Source organism: Podarcis cretensis, assembly GCF_951804945.1.
Source record: "Podarcis cretensis genome assembly, chromosome: 2".
NCBI lineage: Eukaryota > Metazoa > Chordata > Lepidosauria > Squamata > Lacertidae > Podarcis > Podarcis cretensis.
In genome coordinates, this window is record NC_137171.1 from 61,925,896 (window position 1) to 61,945,285 (window position 19,390).

The 19,390-nt window shown below is 43.4% G+C and overlaps 1 protein-coding gene across 1 annotated transcript in view; it reads right to left on the reverse strand.

Annotated features, from left to right (window-relative positions):
• Positions 1 to 18,582, reverse strand: part of GFPT2 (glutamine-fructose-6-phosphate transaminase 2) — a 29,613-nt gene extending 11,031 nt beyond the window's left edge. Inside the window, exons 1-10 of the mRNA XM_079967604.1 lie at positions 18,436 to 18,582; positions 7,495 to 7,602; positions 6,896 to 6,994; positions 5,196 to 5,321; positions 4,674 to 4,732; positions 4,191 to 4,325; positions 2,193 to 2,254; positions 1,877 to 1,956; positions 1,434 to 1,551; positions 862 to 1,025 (exon numbers count right to left, since the gene is read on the reverse strand). Of these exons, the coding sequence (XP_079823730.1) occupies positions 862 to 1,025; positions 1,434 to 1,551; positions 1,877 to 1,956; positions 2,193 to 2,254; positions 4,191 to 4,325; positions 4,674 to 4,732; positions 5,196 to 5,321; positions 6,896 to 6,994; positions 7,495 to 7,602; positions 18,436 to 18,442 (958 nt within the window). The 5' untranslated portion in view covers positions 18,443 to 18,582. The remainder of the gene's footprint in view (positions 1 to 861; positions 1,026 to 1,433; positions 1,552 to 1,876; positions 1,957 to 2,192; positions 2,255 to 4,190; positions 4,326 to 4,673; positions 4,733 to 5,195; positions 5,322 to 6,895; positions 6,995 to 7,494; positions 7,603 to 18,435) is intronic.
• Positions 18,583 to 19,390: the final 808 nt, after the last annotated feature.

A 19,390-nucleotide genomic window follows, 5' to 3' on the forward strand; every position in this document is an offset into this window, starting at 1 on the left:
TGGGCAAAGAATGCAGAAGGGGAATTCACTTCGTTATAAATATTAAATTCTCCTAAACAATAACTAAGCTTAATTAAAGATGAAGTTCTTCTGGTTTGGTGGCTGAAGGACATTAGGGTGAGGCAGAGGGCTATGGATCAACTGCCTCCACGAACAAGACACCAGTGGAAAAGCCTCCATGCACTGTGCTAAGACTCCACTGGCTTTTCTACTTCCTCTCCTCCTAAACTGTGCTCCTGCCAGCAGACTGGGGGTGGGGGCAGAGCTCTGCATCTCCAGATTTCTAGCCCTTGTGAAGGAGATGTTGCAAGCACAAATGGAAATATTAACAGAAGCTTTAACTTCTTTGGTGACGTAGCATATCTCTGTCATGTCATTCTAATCACCCAGGTTGCAGAATGTGTTTCCTTAGGCACATCTGCTAGGTGCAAGTACAACTGATAACTTGCTGCCTATTAAAAAGCCACCTTGTTCACACTCGCATCTGCCAGCTACTGACTTTTCTGCCTATGTTTATTTACTGTTCATTGCTCAGATGCTTTACATGTTTCAAACAACATCATACTAATTTTCTTTGTTTTTATTAACCGTTAAACTGAGAAATTTTCTTAATAGAAGTACACTTGATGTCTCAAATATCAGCAGGACCAGTTTACTGTTCTGGGGAAACACCAGCTTCTAGAAATGATACTGAAGTATCATTATTGTCATTATTTTTAAAATGTCTTTCTTTTTTCCTCCCTGCCCATCTCCAGGACTGTTCCTGTGGCTAAGGTTTGACCAGAAAGGCACCTGGTTTCTAATGGAGAAATGTTTTCTTCATACGCCCTTGGACCAGCAAGATTGTTCAGCCGCCCTTACCTTTCATGATTTGCTGCAGTTCCATCTGCAAAGTCTGTATGATCCGAGATGGGTCATCGCTAGCACAACGTTCTAGCCGATGAATAGAAAGCTTCCCTTCAGCCACTGCTGCAATGTCATCGTCTTCTAGAAAGATTACTCTGTTGGTGTGTTCAATTATAGCGCTACAAACAAGAATGCAAAATCAGCTAAGTTACAGAATCTCCAATGTAATTTAAATTTGTTCTACTTGCATGTGCAAGTAAGAAGGAGCTTGGATTATGCACTCCCCACGTCTTGGTCACAACACAGATGGGAAAGTTGCAACACCACATGAGTATTTGGTAGCCAAATTCTAGAAAGGCTCTCACATTCACAATGTCAGCTCCGGCCAGCATGGCCAATGCCAGAGATGGTGGGAAGTGTATTCAAGAAGCAATGTCTGAAGGGTTACAGGTTAGCCATGCCTGGATTAGAAACTGCAGCCAGCAGCAGCCTGTCCCACCGATTTACATTTCTCCATTGAATTACAAAGGTAGGGTAAATAACTAAACTGATCCTGCTAACATAGATCACACATATTTTTCAGTTACCTTGCATCTGAAGCAAAGAAAAACTCAACCGCTTTATCTCCAACAGCATGAAGGCAGGTAGAACTATCTAGTCTTTTCATTCGTGTTTTGCATCGATTCTTTACATTTTCAATGTTGCCTGCCAATTAAAAAACACACAACTGTGAAGATTGATTCATTATCTAGATCAAGTTGAAATTCATGATTACATGATTTTAAAACAGGTTTAGCAAGCTTCTTCCTCCCTCTTCCCCACAATCTGCCCCCTAAATATGGCCTGGGTTTCCACTCAATGCTTCAGAATAGATTTGGGGATGCTAATCCAAATATTTCACTGCCCTAAATGTCTACCTGTGGGGTTTCTAGTAACATGAGCATTTCTGTGTGTGTTTAATGAACTCACTTCCTCAACAATTCTGTAACAAAAGCAAGATCTGTATGGTTATAATGCTTTAATAACTTACAGGTTCTGTATAGGACAGGGATTTGTTCAGTGGAAAGCTTAGATTCACTTCGAACTCCAATAAGTAGTGGACTCCCCCTCCTGTCAAATAATGAAACAACAGGTAAATTAGTTATATTACTTTTATTAAGGATAAACTGAATGTTTCAAACAAAAAATATCTACTAGAAACCTTTCCTGTGTGCTTGTCTATTAATATGGACCCCACCAAATGCAAAAAAACCCTCTAAAAACTATCAAGTATAATAAACCACAGAGCTTTACATATATCCTCAGCTTCTATTACACAGTAATGGACACTAAATAATTTTACTAACCTGGTAGCAATAGCTTCCCCTGGGTAGTGGATACTTTTGAAAACCAGTGCAAAAGCTCCTTCCTGGGAGGGGGGAAATTAAACATTAGTAGGTGTGGGAGGGGAAAGGATGACGTGGGTGATAGTTACCGTATTTTTCGCTCGATAACACGCACCTGACCATAACACACACATAGTTTTTAGAGGAGGAAAACAAGAAAAAAAAATCTGAATGAAACAGTGGATGTATCATTTTTGTGCTTCATGCTGTGGCCACAGACATGTGATTTGACAGTGAGTTTGGGGTAGCCCAATGCAAAAATCCTGAGAATCCATGTCGATCTGTGCTTTGTAACCACGTTTTTGCACCATTGCAGCCCCAGGCAACAGTGGGTGCGTGATTTGTTTGGGTGCAGGCTGTAGCCATGGACATGCTATGTGATCTGATGGTGAATCTGGGGTGACCCAATGCAAAGATCCTGAGGATTCATGTGGATCCATACTTTGTAACCACGTTTTTGCACCATTGCAGCCCCAGGCAACAGTGGGTGTGTGATTTTTTTGGTGCAGGCTGTAGCCATGGACATGCTATGTGATCTGATTGTGAATCTGGGGTGACCCAATGCAAAGATCCTGAGGATCCATGTGGATCCGTGCTTTGTAACCACATTTTTGCACCATTGCAGCCCTGTTTTTGCATCAGATCATTGCTATGTGATCTGATGGTGAATTTGGGGTGATCCAATGCAAAAATCCTGAGGATCCATGTGGATCCGTGCTTTGTAACCACGTTTTAAGTGGGGAGGGAAGGAAAAACATAGAAGGGACAAGGAGCACGAGAGGGGTGTGCGGAGAAGCAGCTGGCTAAGAATGCAGGAGAGGGGTTTAAAGGGGGGGGAGGAAGGCAAAAGTCCCCCCCCACCCAAGCCAGTCCCCCCCCTCTCTCTCCTGCATGTTTTCCACTGCCTGCGAGTCCCTAGAGCACGGAGAGGAATTAGAAGAGAGGAATTAGAAGGAAGGACGCGATCCTTTTCTTTCCCCTCTGCTTGCCTGGAGGGGAGGGGATTTGCCTGCTCTTTGTTCCGTTTGAGCAAACACAGTAACGAAACAGAAGAGGGTGGGCGGTAAGACCCTGAGGCAGAATGCAGGAAAGCAGCAGCCTTCTCTCTGAGGGCGTGGTATGATTTTTGCCTGATTTTTGCCCTGTGCTTGGGACAGTCAGCTCCAGGGACCACACATTCGCTCAATAACACGCACAGACATTTCCCCTTACTTTTTAGGAGAAAGAATCTGCGTATTAGAGAGGGAAAAATATGGTACACACAGAGTAAGATCTTGTCTTATTATCTCTAATGACCCTTTGAGAAAAAATGAATCTTTGGTCATTCTGCATCAAGGAATTGTCAAAAACAAAAGATTATCACAAAATGAGGAGGTCAAAAATGCACAAGTCAGCAATGCTAAACACACGTAGCCCCATTAAATTTAGTCAGGTTAGAGTAAATATTAAGTAAACAGAGAGGAAGGAATGAACTGTCCCAGACAATTATGGAAGAAAATGTACCTTCACTGTACACATTCAGCTTTGGGATCTATGGTCCCAGGCTATTAAACTAACAAGGAAGTTTAGAAATCTTTTAACTGGTGCAATAACTTTTCATCTGAGAACTATAGAGGAGGAAGAGATGGTAAATGGCAAGATTGTGCTCTGGTTATTGCAGTTTGATATTTCTGAAGGAAAAGAAAATCATTGTGCTCAGAAATACTACAGTTTCCTCTGTTTCCTCTAGGTTTGCACCTCACTCTTAACCAGCAGGCACAGGGCAGGTATGTAACAAGATGGTATTTTTATTAAAAACAAAAGCAAAATAAAACATGGAATTGAAAGAATTCTTTAAAGTTTTCCCAACGGAACAAAACTGAGTAGTTATTTCCACATTTTAACTTCATATGTGAAAAGTAGTTTCATATTGTCTTAAACATTATTTATTATAGGAAATAGAGAAAATTTCCCACTCACCAGCTGATGAATGACTCTCTCAACCAAGACAGAAAAACTTATGTCTTCAGACTCCCGGTTGTCATACACATATTTGATCAACTTTGGAATGGTTTCAGTATCTGTTTCAGATTCAAACTCGTAACCTTTGGTCTCCTGGAATAGGGGGGTGTTGTTGTTTTTTAAAGAAAATGCTTAGATCTGTGTGCTACCATCAGGATTTTAAGACTGCATACAACATAATCAAGTGTCATCTACGGTTTCAATCCTAATTATCATCATTCCTACCACCTATCAAAAATCACAGAGAAACTTCATTTAGACTGCAATCCTATAAACACTTGCCTGATCATAAGCTCCACTAAACTAGGTACAAATGGTTTCATTAAGCCAAGGTTTGGCTTAGTGCATCGTGAGAACCAGGCCATAGAGCAAAAGCTAACCAGGCCACAGAGCTGAAATGGCGCACACACATTTTGAGACATCCAGTTGTTTTCAGCTTACCAAAAACTTCTTTAGGTCTTTGTAATTTGTAATGATCCCATTATGGATAACGACAAATTCTGAAAGAAATAGGAAAACACACAAAAAAGAGATGAGCTAATCCATAACAGCTTAATTCAATCAAAGATTTAAAGTTGGAACCTTTTCTCAATAGCATTTTAAATCGGCAAAGTGCTTTACGTTATTTTCCTCTTTCAGTGACTGTGTCGGGCTGCTGCCACTAGATTTTTGGTAATGAAAACACAGTGTGTTAAGGGGTTTTGTAGGAATTCCAATCTGATTTGTGAATGGAATCCTGGCATTCTAGCCTCAGCTGCTTCAGATTCCCTAATTTCATGACTCCTTGGAGTTGCACCTTTGCAAAACCACAACATTCCTTTATGTAAGAAGAAAAAATATCTGATGTAATCACCAACCTTATCTAATATGTACAAACAATTCATTTCAGTCTACTGGTTTCAAAAGTTGTTTCTGGGAATTTCTACTCTGGTGCAACTCCAGATTTTTTTAGAGGATACCTACCGTTACTTTTATCTGATCGTTGTGGGTGACTGTTCACTGCATTTGGTGCTCCATGGGTTGCCCAGCGAGTGTGAGCAATACCAAAATGTGTCTCGAAGTCAGCCTTTAAGTCTAGACCATCTTGTTCTGTATACAAAATCAAACCCATACACACACAAATCAATCCCAACAACTTTTAACTCAAATTATAGTCATAAAAGAGAGACAATTTGTAAATTCTAAACTGTGTGGAAAGTATTTGCTTCTATACTTTCAATAAACCACTTGAAACTGGGCTGTCCATATTATATTGGCTGCATTTATTTAATCAGTACCAACAGGAGAGAGAGAGTTCTTTTTTAAAATGAATTAATTTTCTTGAAATTTGCACAAAAAATACAAAGATTAATATTGGCTATCTTTTCATCAAGCCTAAAAAACTAATCTAAATAAAAATACCCAACAGAACTAGAGAAAAGAATTGGTGGGGGGCGGGGAGAGAGATGAAGGGAGGAAAAAGAGGAAAAGAAAAATAAAACAATAAAAAAGAGAACTTCCAATTCTTAATATGTCAGCTATTTGGGAGAATTATTCAACACATCCACTCCAAGATAACACCTAGAAAATCCACCTTCTATAAACCAACATTATTTATCTTCAATCCTCAAACCCTGATATCATTAAGTTCTTTTTCTTTTTCATGCATAAAGCCTGTAAGAAGTTTCCAATCTTTAGTAAATGCTGGCAACGATATTCCCCGGATTAAAAATGTCGATTTCACCATCTCAGCTAAATCCAGTAATTTTAACAACCATTCCTCCACTGTAGCTGATGATGAATCTTTCCCAATAGGAGAGAGTTCTGATGACATCATATACATCATGGGTGCCCCAACTTTTTTCAAAGAGTGCCAGATTTGATGCATGAGGGCCGACCAAAGTTGTTGAGCTTTTTTCAGGATTGATTGAAGTTGCTGAGCTTTTCTTAGGATTTTACCCCAGTACATATGCAGTGGTACCTCGGGTTACAGACACCTCAGGTTAAAAACTTTACCTCAAGATGAGAACAGAAATTTCTATTAGCACTATTAGCTAAAGTGGTACCTCAGGTTAAAGGTAAAGGTACCCCTGCCCGTACGGGCCAGTCTTGACAGACTCTGGGGTTGTGCGCCCATCTCACTTAAGAGGCCAGGGGCCAGCGCTGTCCGGAGACACTTGCGGGTCACGTGGCCAGCGTGACATCGCTGCTCTGGCGAGCCAGAGCCGCACACGGAAACGCCGTTTACCTTCCCGCTGGTAAGCGGTCCCTATTTATCTACTTGCACCCGGAGGTGCTTTCGAACTGCTAGGTTGGCAGGCGCTGGGACCGAGCAGCGGGAGCGCACCCCGCCGCAGGGATTCGAACCGCCGACCTTTCGATCGGCAAGTCCTAGACGCTGAGGCTTTAACCCACAGCGCCACAGGTTAAGAGCAGTTAAAAAACGGACCTCGAGAACAAATTAAGTTCGTAACCCTAGATACCACTGTACTGCCACGGGGGCCGGATTAAATCAACTGGTGGGCCGGATTAGTTCCCCGAAATGGACTTTAGACATGCCTGATACACAAATCACCACAGTCCACAAATAAGAGCAATTGATATGCTAGCTTAGAGGTGGGGAACCTCACCCTTGTGCTGGTTGTTAGTGGGTTTGTTAGTTGAATCCCACCCTTTCTACTCACTTTGCAGCTCCTCATCAAGAGCCTTCACTTTTCCTCTTTTCTTGACCAATTTAATGTACCTTTCCTTATCTTCATTATCATTCCCATCAATTGCAACACCTGAAATACAGAACACAACTTATTGTACAGTCTTAGTTAACACATACAATTGCTTACAAAGCCAGATGAATGTTCAGACAACTGGTGTTGAGGTAAAGCATTTGTATTGCTCATTGTACTTTAGCCAAGCCCCAAATGATTTAAAAGCAGCAAAATTTCATGAGGGCACTGGGTGGAGGAATACCTCTACCTACTAAAATAAAATAAGCAGCCCAATGTAAGGATGTTTGGATTGTTCTGCCAAGATCTAATTATCATTGATGGCTATATCTGCATCTCATTGCCATTCAACTCCCACCTTAAAATCTTCTCCTTTATGTACCTGCCAGCTAAGATGTCATTTTATGCATCTGATGAACTGAACCAGAGTCCACAAAAGCTTATGCCATAATAAATTTATTAGCATTTAAAGTGCCACAAGATTCTTTTGTTCTTCTTACAGTATGAGACCAACTTGGCCACTGCTGTGGAAATTTTGCACAACAGGATTGTTCACATACCTGCAGAGTCATATCCCCTGTATTCTAGTCTCTGTAGCCCTTTTATGAGAGTTTCAAATATCTCCTTCCTGGTCCGAGGCACCCTGTAGTTCAGATATGCAAAGATTCCTATTGGGTATTGAAAAGAAGAATGATAAGCGGGTACTTTAATATGTTTACACAACATAGTCAGAAGCAAATATAAAGTCTTATAAACGCGAAGTGCTACATTTTACAACAAATCCTACAAGGCTTAATCCTGTCACTATAGAGGTTTAGGGCTTTGTTTTGTTACTCAGATGAAGTTTGTTATGTAGTTAAGCAACAACCTTTAGAATGGGGCAACCCAATCCAATAATTCATCAAGTGTTGCACAATTTTAGTCAATATCAAGGATTTAATTTATCTGAGTGACATTCCCATGTTTCAAACATTGCAGATTGTGGACAAGACGGAGTGTTTCCGGAAGTGGCAGAGAGATATTTCTAAATTTGTCTGGCAGGGCAAAAAGCCCAGAATTAAGTTTAAGATACTAACTGACGCAAAAGAAAGAGGGGGCTTTGCCCTGCCAGACTTAAAGCTGTACTATGAAGCCGCAGCTTTCTGCTGGCTAAAAGACTGGCTACTTCTCGAAGACACTGATGTACTGGATCTGGAAGGTTTTAACAATGCTTTTGGTTGGCATGCATATTTATGGTATGACAAGGTTAAGATAAATAGGGTCTTCAAGAACCATATTGTCAGGAAAGCAGTATTTAATGTCTGGACAAAATACAAAGACTTATTGGAAAACAAAACTCCGAGGTGGCTTTCACCTCTGGAAGCTAAGGCCCGAAAAAAACCCAATATGGAGGCCAAATGGCCAAAATATTGGGAAATATTAGAAAAAGATGGAGACAATTGGAAATTGCAGAGTTTGGAGAAAATGAAGGATAAAGTGCGAGACTGGTTACATTACGCTCAGATTAAAGAAGTCTTTAAAAATGATAAAAAGGTAGGGTTCCAGGTGGAGAAATCGAAGTTGGAAACAGAATTGCTAGAGCCTAAGACTAAGGTATTCTCAAGAATGTATAACTTGCTGTTAAAATGGAATACACAAGATGAAATGGTTAAATCGGTCATGATAAAGTGGGCTCAGGACATTGGGTATAATATTATGTTTGAGGACTGGGAAAGGTTGTGGACCATCGGGTTGAACTTCACTGCATGTAATGCTCTGAAGGAAAATGTAATGAAAATGATATATAGATGGTACATGACCCCAGTTAAACTTGCCAAAATATACCATTTGTCTGATAATAAATGTTGGAAATGTAAAGAACATGAAGGAACATTCTTTCACCTCTGGTGGACCTGCCCTAAAGTGAAGGCCTTCTGGGAAATGATATATAATGAGCTGAAGAAGGTATTTAGGTATACCTTTACTAAGAAACCAGAGGCCTTCCTTCTGGGTATTGTCGGCCAGAAGGTGTTAAAGAAGGACCGAACATTTTTTATGTATGCAACAACGGCAGCAAGGATACTCATCGCTAAGAATTGGAAAACTCAAGATCTACCCACACTGGAAGAGTGGCAGATGCAGCTGATAGACTATATGCAACTGGCCGAGATGACTGGCAGGATCCGAGACCTGGGAGAAGAGAGGGTTGAGGAGGACTGGGGGAAATTTAAGACTTATTTACAGAAATACTGCAATTTGGTTGAATGCTAAGAAGGATGCTAGATCATAAATAATTGCCTACCATTGAATTAGATTTGATTTTGATGATAAGTGAGAAATAAGGAAAATATAAATTTATTTTGGAGAATTGTTAGATTTTACCTAAATGAGCGGTGATAAATATTGTAAACAAGCGGGTAATTTGCTTGGAAAAAATCTTTTGCAACGATGTAAGTGGGAGCGGGAGATGAGAGGGAGTCCAAAGAAGAGATGAAATTATGTTATGATATAAGTAATTTTTATTTATGATTTATTCAAAAATCTTAATAAATATGAAATAAAAAAAAAAGACATTCCCAGGTTATGACGCCAATTAACGGGTTGCTTTATGATTGGCACACTAGTCAACTGACTAAACTGAACAATAAATTGACCAACCACTATTTGATCATGGTCAAATATTTCATGAAGTCAAGAACACTTACTGCATATTATAGTGTATTGTCATTTGTTACCATGGCCAGGGAACAGTTTCATGCTTAACAGTTAAACTAATTTGTTTTGTAATTAGCATCATATTAAACAGGTTGATGCTTAACAGACAATCCCAATCCTCAAATAAGCCATGCCGGAGAGGGTTTGGATGAGGTGCCCACCTACTCAAACAGTGGGTAGGTAGAAGAAACCACCAACAGCACCCTACTGCCAATGTTGTTTAGTCGTTTAGTCGTGTCCGACTCTTCGTGACCCCATGGACCAGAGCATGCCAGGCACTCCTGTCTTTCACTGCCTCCCGCAGTTTGGTCAAACTCATGTTTGTAGCTTCGAGAACACTGTCCAACCATCTCGTCCTCTGTCATTCCCTTCTCCTTGTGCCCTCAGGGTCTTATCCATGGGACTCTCAAGAGTCTCCTCCAGCACCATAATTCAAAAGCATCAATTCTTTGGCGATCAGCCTTCTTTATGGTCCAGCTCTCACTTCCATACATCACTACTGGGAAAACCATGGCTTTAACTATACGGACCTTTGTTGGTAAACAGGTAATAGCCAATAGCCAGCAGCATTTTGGGGACAGGTGGGGGTCAAAGCTGGATCCTTTTCTGCTGCTCTTTGCTACTTCAGATTGGTAGGTGCTGTAACTAAAAGCCAATTTCCCTTCCCTACAGCATTCCCTTAAGCCACAGCTTTGTACCTTTTTTCTTGGCCAAATAAAATTAATGCTTTACAAACAGTTGGCAATTATTTGACAATATCTGACCAGTCAGTTGACAAAATAATTTCAACTGGTCTGAATTCCCAGCTCTAATTTATTCAAACATCCCTTCAGAATGTGAGATGTATTAGTTATACTGATCTTTCCCACTTTTCTTTTCCATTTTTATTCTTCATCCCTGGTATGCAATCTTTCCAATGTTGGTACTCCTTTGGAGATATCTTACAGATTGGCTACAACAGATCTGGGCAAGCATATAATTGATTATGTACCGTATTTTTCGTCCCATAGGACGCTCCGTCCCATAGGACGCACCTAGTTTTTTTGGGGGGAAATAAAGAAAATTTCCCCCCCTTTATTTCCCCCCCAAAACCAGGTTGGGGAACAGCGGGATGGCGGCGCTGCGCCTCCCCGCTGTCCCCCGAGCTTGTGGGGCTGGCCGATGTCTGCCCGAAGCATGGGGCGCTCCTCGCGCCAGGCGGGAGGCTGCTATCCGCAGTGTGGGGAGCCCCGCGGGAACTCCCGTGGGGCTCCCCACACTGCGGATGTCTGCCCGGCGTGAGGGGTGCTCTGCTTCAGGGCGCCTCGCGCGCCGGGCAACAGGCTGCTATCCACAGCATGGGGAGCCCTGTGGGAGGGCGCCCCGTGCTCCGCGCTGCAGGCTGCCGCCCGCAAGCCTTCCGCACCCAGGGGGAGATCCCCTGGGTGCGCAAGGCTTGCCGACACCTGCGCGAAGCACGGGGCGTCCTCTGGAGGGCACCCTGTGCTCCGTGCTGCAGGCTGCCGCACGCAAGCCTTGCGCACCTGGGGGGAGTTCCCCTGGGCGCGCAAGGCTTGCCGACACCTGCGTGAAGCACGGGGCATCCTCCGGAGGGCACCCCGTACTCTGTGCTGCAGGCTGCCGCCCACAAGCCTTGCGCACCCAGGGGGAGTTCCCCCGGGTGCGCAAGGCTTGCCGACACCTGCGCGAAACACGGGGCACCCTCCGGAGGGCGCCCCGTGCTCTGCGTTGCAGGCTACCGCCTGCAAGCCTTGCGCACCCGGGGGAGTTCCCCTGGGCGCGCAAGGCTTGCGGACACCTGCGTGAAGCACGGGGCGTCCTCCGGAGGGTGCCCCGTGCTCTGTGCTGCAGGCTGCCGCCCACAAGCATTGCGCGCCTGGGGGGAGTTCCCCCGGGTGCGCAAGGCTTGCCGACACCTGCGCGAAGCACGGGGCGTCCTCCGGAGGGCACCCCGTGCTACGCGTTGCAGGCTACCGCCTGCAAGCCTTGCACGCCTGGGGGAACTCCCCCCGGCACGCAAGGCTTGCGGATAGCTTCCTGGAGCCTGGAGCGTGAGAGGTGTCGGTGCGCACCGATGCCTCTCGCTCTCCAGGCTTCAGCGAAAGCCTGCATTCGCCCCATAGGACGCACACACATTTCCCCTTCATTTTTGGAGGGGGATAAGTGCGTCCTATAGGGCGAAAATACGGTACCTGAAAACTTCTGTATACTCCCTTGTTTGTAATCAGTTTTGTTATGGTTTATTCCCCCCCCCCCTTTTGGTACTGTACATAAAATGAAATTATAAATAAACAAATGAGTATAAATGAGAAACTGAAACTACACATGTCATGTCAAATATGTATTATCTGACACCAAAAAGGATTTGTACTTTTGGAGCAAAAGTTAGTCAGCAATTTCCCACCCCTCAGAAGAAGATGTGCAAAGCAGATATTTTTACAACAGACCTGAAAAGGAAAACATTTTAGAATATAACTGGGATTTCACAAAGCCTGTTACATAACAACCCCCAGCCCAATGTATTGAAGACTTGTGTTTTTGTCTGGTTTTCTGTTAAAACATATCAGTTATAACTCTTGCCTGCAAATAGTAACATTAAAAAGTTGCCCCGAGGCAGCAAGAAAGTCTGTTAAATTTATGGCTATTAACATTTTTTCCATGTGCTCAACTCAAATTCTCTACTACTTTTCCAGAGAAGTGTTTTAAACATTTCTGCATATCCTCATTTAAAAAAAAAAAAGAAATGACCCTTTTACTGCTTTCTGAACCAGTGCTTTACAACATGTATATTTCAAGACCTGTCAGATTTCCTGCATTAAGGCATCATGTCTTTATGTGTATTATCACTTCAGGGAAGGCCGCTTTTGAGAGATCTGTCCACAATGCAGCCAGTGTTCTGTGTTTGGTAAAGGTTCCTTGTTTATACTAAACTCTAGCACTGCTACTATTCATGCATACCAGGAGACTCAGAAGCCACTAGAGAATTCACTGAAAATGATAGCAGAGCCTGGGCTGCCAAGGAATATATTACAGATTCTTTGGGTCATGGGAAAGATTTTCCTTTCAAGCACACACATTCTATTGTGCCTTCTATTAACTTATTAACTGCTCACTTTCACACACACAGGAGGCCAAAAATTCCCAGCACAGAGTTAATACCATTAAATGTCAATGGGCTTGCATATTCTTAACTCCATGCTACTGTGGCCAAACCCTCTACTGCTTGTTAAACTCATTCCCCTTCTCACATACTTCCTTCCACAAACAGATTGTCCTCTCTCTTCTAATTGGGTTTTTGTGCTGCTCAGCTGGACACTGTGAGGGCATTAGGAGCTGTTTAGAAATAGCCTATATTTTAGAGCAAGTCAGTATGAATTTGGTAGTGATCAGGCAGGAACCTGAACTTCAGTAGCTGATATAGAGTTTTTAGAGAAGCAAAAATAAGTACTGTGGTACCTCGGATTACATATGCTTCAGGTTACAAACCCAGAAATAATACCTCGGGTTAAGAACTTTGCTTCAGGATAAGAACAGAAATCGTGCAGCAGCGGCACGGCAGCAGCAGCAGGACCCATTGGCTAAAGCGGTGCTTCAGGTTAAGAACAGTTTCAGGTTAAGTACGGACCTCCGGAACGAATTAAGTACTTAACCCGAGGTACCACTGTATTTGCCTTTTTAAAAATAAGTATTGCTACAATGTGTCACAAACATTACAAAATCTGAACCAGACCTCTTCCTTTCCTGAAACTGAAGAATCTGTTGTTGCTCCATCATAATTATTTTTAAAATAAAACAAAACGTAAGTTTGTTTTTGGCCTGAGCTTCTAGCACAAATTGCAAATACAGTTTTAAGTTTCATTTATTGCTACTGCCATTACCTTTTATGAGTGGCAGCATTAGCGGGGGGGGGGTAGCTTGAAACTGAATGATTATTTTTTCAAGTATACGTCGGTGATAGCAAAAACAGTGATGTGTCTTGCAGCAACTTGGAGACAAACAAACATGGCACAAGCTTATGTGGACAGAGCTATAGAAAACAACCACAGAATGAACGATGTTTTGAGTTTTACTGAGTTGTACAATAAACCTGTTATTGTTAACTAGACTATTTCCCTTTTGACCTCATTATCCTCACTTATTTTCTTCTTAGACCCTACTTCCCAGCCAAAGCTCCCAAAAGCACAGCTTCAAGTTACAGCCTTCAGCATGCTGTTGTCTTTATCATGCAGGAGATAACAGATGACATTAAGTACTCCTACTTACAGCTGACTTAATCATTTGGTTTGATTGAAGAAAAACTGAAAAGAATCGGGTTGCTTTTAAAGGGTCACACAGAAGGAATTCTGTACAGGAAAAGACTCAAGTTACAAAGGCGGGTGAGGGAAAGAGACTTCATGCTTTGTGCTAGCACTTAAAAAACTGAAGTTCAAGCAAAATAAAAAAAAATAAAAATTCCTTCCAGTAGCACCTTAGAGACCAACTAAGTTAGTTACTGGTATGAGCTTTTATGTGCATGCACACTTCTTCAAGCAGAGTCAGCTAGAAGTTGCACAAGCTCATCTTTGTTTAAAACGGCTCCCTTTATCTCTCATCAAGGCTTTGAAATTCTTGCTTCCTCTTTGAGGAATGCAACTGGTGGGTAAAGAAAGGGTCATTGAGAGTTTTCCAGTGGGGAAATTCCTCAAGAAACGTCAGTACTTGTAAGTTTACCAGGATCAAGATAGGGGTGTCTCATAGTTGGAGACGAATGAGTCAACACTCCACTCCTTCAGCTTTTAACTATGTACTGCCTTAGAGCAGTGTTTCCCAACCTTGTGCCTCCAGCTGTTTTTGGACTACAATTCCCATCATCCCTTGCCACTGGTCTTGCTAGTCAGGGATGATGGGAGTTGTAGTTCAAAAACAGCTGGAGGCACAAGGTTGGGAAACACTGCCTTAGAGCATTATAGACCTACCATTTATCTTCTACACTGGGAATGGTATTCTGCAGCAGTAATTCTCTTTGATTACGCTCCCACTCTAGCTACTTTGTATCTGTGGTTCCTAGAAAATAGTCCATCTTCAAGTGTACTGATGTCTTCCTGCCATTCTATAATCTCAGAACTGCAGTTTTGTATTAGTAAAGGTAAAGGGACCCCTGACCATTAGGTCCAGTCGTGGCCGACTCTGGGGTTGCGGTGCTCATCTCGCTCTATAGGCCGAGGGAGCCGGCCTACAGCTTCCAGGTCATGTGGCCAACATTACTAAGCTGCTTCTGGCGAACCAGAGTAGCGCACAGAAACGCTGTTTACCTTCCCGCCGGAGCGGTACCTATTTATCTACTTGCACTTTGACGTGCTTTCAAACTGCTAGGAGCAGGGTCCGAGCAACGGGAGCTCACCCCGTCACCGGGATTTGAACCGCTGACCTTCTGACTGGCAAGTCCTAGGCTCTGTGGTTTAACCCACAGCGCCACCCACGTCCCTTCCAGTTTTGTATTATCATGGAGTTAATTTGACAAACTGATTAGTCCCCAATACTTCAGTTGCAGCTGTGCACCATTTCCAGGCATGTTACTGAACCCTAAGCTTTAATCCAGTTAAATAGCTTTTAAAAAGTCGTTACTCACATTCTCTCGACAGTCATTAGTATTACTGCTACAGAGAACCCTCATGTTCAGAGGCAGTACCTTCAGAACAGAGATGCGAAACCCATAGCCCTCCAGATGATACTGAAGCCCACTCCCATGTTCCCTAAATCACTGGTCCTGCTGGCAAAAGTTGGAGTCCTACACCTGGACATTCGTAGGTTTCTCATACCTGCTTGGATTTCAGATGCTGGAGGGCAAGCCAAAGGGGTAGGCTGCTGCCTTCAACCCACATTTGAAAACTTCACAGAAACATCTTCCAAGATCAGGTTTCACCAACCTGGTGCCCTCCACATGTTTTGGACTACTATCCCTATCAGCCCCAGCCAGCATGGCAAAAGCTTGGCAAAGGTCAGCCTTGAAAGAACCACCTGTAAAAACACTGGTTTAGGAAATCTGCAGGTAAGTCTTTAAAAAAGGGACCCACAGTCAGATTTTTTTCTCATTTCCCCTTTATTTCATGGAGCTCATGTTTAAGTCTTCCACAAGAGATTGTCACAAAAATCCGCCATGTCCAATCTGGCTTGGTACTAAAAGAGCTTCTATGAATGGTTGCAATGGCTAAAATGTTTTGATTTGAAAGACAGTTAAACTGATATTTTAATCTACTCCTAGATGATACCTGATGGATGCTTATTTTCTCTGTTTAAAATTCTATTTTACCTCTCTGATTATTTTTTGGGGGTAGGGGGGTTATTGGGTTGTTCTTGTTTTTATTTTGATTATATAATTTGTGTTTTTTATATTGTGATTTTATCCCATGAACCACCCTGAGACCTGTGGGTATATGAATTCAATATATAATAATAATAAATAATATACAATGGAAGAAGCAACATCGCCAAAAGCAAGCAAGCTACAGCTGTGTTCTCAGAACTGAACAAGGTTGTCAACCTCTGCTAAAAGTTTTTAAAATATATGGCATATTAATGTATTATATGTTTTGAATTTTTCTTTTGAAAAATAATTATGCTTTTAAAACTTCTTATATAACCATGCTTGTTTCGCCAAGAGTATTTTAAAGGAGTTTCAGATACAAGCAGGAATCTTTCACTCCCCACTTCCAGTGACATTTTTGGAACAGTGTTCTTATTTACATATTCATTTTGCATCACCAAAATTGCCTGGTTGCTATGGCAGCAGTGAAGGGTGTTAGAAAGGCTGAGTGCACTGAAATCACATAACTTGTTGTTACTTCACACTGAGTCAGCTATACCACTCCTTAGTTAAAACTTAGTTGAACAGTGTAATATCCCCGTTTCCTGCTCTACAACCACAGATGTGTTGCTTTTAGTATTTAGTATTATTTCAATTTCTAGTTACAAAAACTTGAATTGTTAACCACGGGTAATATGGGTCATTCCTGATAAGATCTTCTTTAGCGCAGAAGGGTTGCTAAATGAAATTCAGGTGCAACAGAATCTTCTTATACTGATAAAATAAGGCACTTCTTGTCCACCTTTCAAAGATAACACATTGCTTTGACTGCAACGGTGGGTGATTTCCTGTTCTGAATGTACAAATCTCAAACAGGCCATCTCCTTTCAGCTTTGGAATTAATAATGTCCAATCCAATTCTCAGACATAGGCTTGGGTATTTATTCCATACCTATTGATGTATTCCATTCCTTTTTACTTAACATATCTTCAGCATCCTTAGATTTTGTTTCTTTTAAGGGTAATTACCCCAAAGCAATTCTCATTTGCTCAGATGTTCTGAAACAGCAATTATATCATAAGGAATTGCAGGCACAGTTTTAGAGATCTGCTCATATATAGCCATTCTGCATATGGCTAGGCCCTTTTATCAGGATTATGCTGCTATCACACCAACAGTTTAGCCATTTTCAGATGTTCAAAAGTGTATTTGATGAATGCGCATGATGGGGGGGGGAGCATAATGGTAGCAGGCTCCTCCTCCTCCCTCCCAGGCTAAATGAATACAAGAGACCATATGTGCAGAGGGCTCTGTTCTTGTATACAGGGGCCGTGTGCCACCACCCATGCACATACAATGAACATTCTTTTTAAAAACATTTTACTAAGGAAGGCTATTGTCTGAAAGGTACAATTCCATGTTTCCTAGCACTGGTTAAACAGTGATGCACAAAAGTGACTTGTGCCCAAGCTGTACCGAGTCAGATGACCCATTTACCATGAACACAGGGCAATCCAGGAAGGGAAAGTTCCTGGCCATGTGATTTCATGAGCCTTTAAATGGCAATCCTTTGGTCTTTGCTTGGTGGCGCCAAGATCTCCCCACGTCTTTACTTGCTTGTTACAGGGGGGCATGAACTGAACATTTCAAATGTTGCTGTCTGCCAGTGTCCCATTGAAAGAAAGCCCTCAAAATACATTTTAACCATGTAGGAGAGCTCAGCATCTTCGACCAGAAAACCTCTTTTTATGACTTGTTCAGATTTTCTTCCAAGTAGGAAGGAGACGCTAACGGTTACCAATGCAAGGGAAACTATTGCTCAGAAACATATGCACGAAAGGACATTAATGTCAATTAAAAATACATTTTGCAAGTCTATCTGGAATTTCAGTTACTGTACCTGGAGCATTTAAAGGACCAAGATTGGGGGAGAGGGAGGGAGGGAGGGGGAGGGAGAGAGAGAGAGAAAGTTCCTCTTGTCCCCCTTTGCTGAGAGAGCTAAGTTTAACAGCTCGGCTTTGCTCTCATAAAGAGCATGGGAGCGTTAAACTCCTCCATAAGCAAACAAACAAAACCTCCGGAGGAGGGAAGAGCATACTGCTACTACGGTCGCCTTGCAGCTCAATGGCTACCCGGAGGAAGCAGAGGGCACAGCAATAAAAGCATCCGGATGGCGGGGGTGGGGGGACTTGACTGGGAAAGGAAGCGCTAAGCATCTCTTTCTGGGGGGAGGCGGGGTCAGCTTTTCAGTTCATTCCCCTTTCTGACTCCCTAGAAAATAATACGGTTCTGCTTCCACAAAATCTACACAGGTCCCCCTCCCCGCAAAAATGGAAGGGCCCCTCTGTATGGTTAGAACAGCAGCAAGGCATGCCAAGTCTCCCTTTGCAAAGTGTCCCCCCCCCACCACCTCTCCGAGTGGATCTGCCCGCAGCCCTTTGCCCTGATGCCTGGGCTCCCTCGCGCTCCGCATCTAGAAGCGCAACAAAGCAGCCTCCGGGGCTCGCTCGCTCCCTCACTCACCGCACATGGCCGATGCTCGCTCGCTCGTCCGCCCGCGCTCGCGCAAGAAACCCTCCTTTCCTCTGCCGTCTCCCGCCGGGTACCAGCAAAGCACGCCGAGTGCAGCAACGCCTCGCTCCTCCGCCGGCCCCTTTTATAACGTGCCTTGGACCAGCCCCCTCGGCGGGTTCATTGGCTGAACGCGCAAGAAGGGAGTTCAGCGCCGTGTGGGGAGGCGGGGGGTCCCCGCTTCTGGCCGTCGCCCTCTCCTGTGGGGCCGAGCGCAGACGGGGCGAGAGGCGCAGGCGCGGACCCGCCTGGCTTGCAGCGGAGCTGGTGGCAGCCTCAGGGCACCGTCAACCGGCGTGGCGACTCCGCAGTGAGCCGAAGGCGCCCGGTAGCGATGGAGGGAGGCGGGCGTGCCTCTTACTCGCTGCTAGTGGGTTTCATAGACAACGCAGGTCTCTTCCGGGGTGTCTTCGTCTCACAACAACAACAACCCCGTAAAATACGTGAGGCTGAGAAAGAAGCATAGGAACATAGCTGTCAACTTTCCCCTTTTCTTGCGAGGAATCCTATTCTGAATAAGGGAATTTCCCTTTAAAAAAAGGCAATCGTTGACAGCTATGCATAGGAAGCTGAGCTGAGGCCTCATCCGTGCTCTTTAACACAGTCTTCTTGGGCCCATTTTGTTCTCTGAGTAGAACCCCAAGATTTACGAAGCAAGGCCGAGTGCAAAAGACAAAGGATTAAGGAGCAGGGTTGATCTTTTGAGCACATTTTCTGCCTAGGGGTTTTGTTTCCAGTGCCAGAATGAACAGGGGGCACAGTCCTTTCATACAACAGGCCACACCTGATGTGATTTCTTCATTTCAGCTGCCTAATTTAGGCATGAAAAAGTTGTTTGGTTGCTGCTGCTGTTCAACACTTGGGTGTCGAAAGCCTGTGCTGTTCTGCAGCAAATCACCCAGAGATC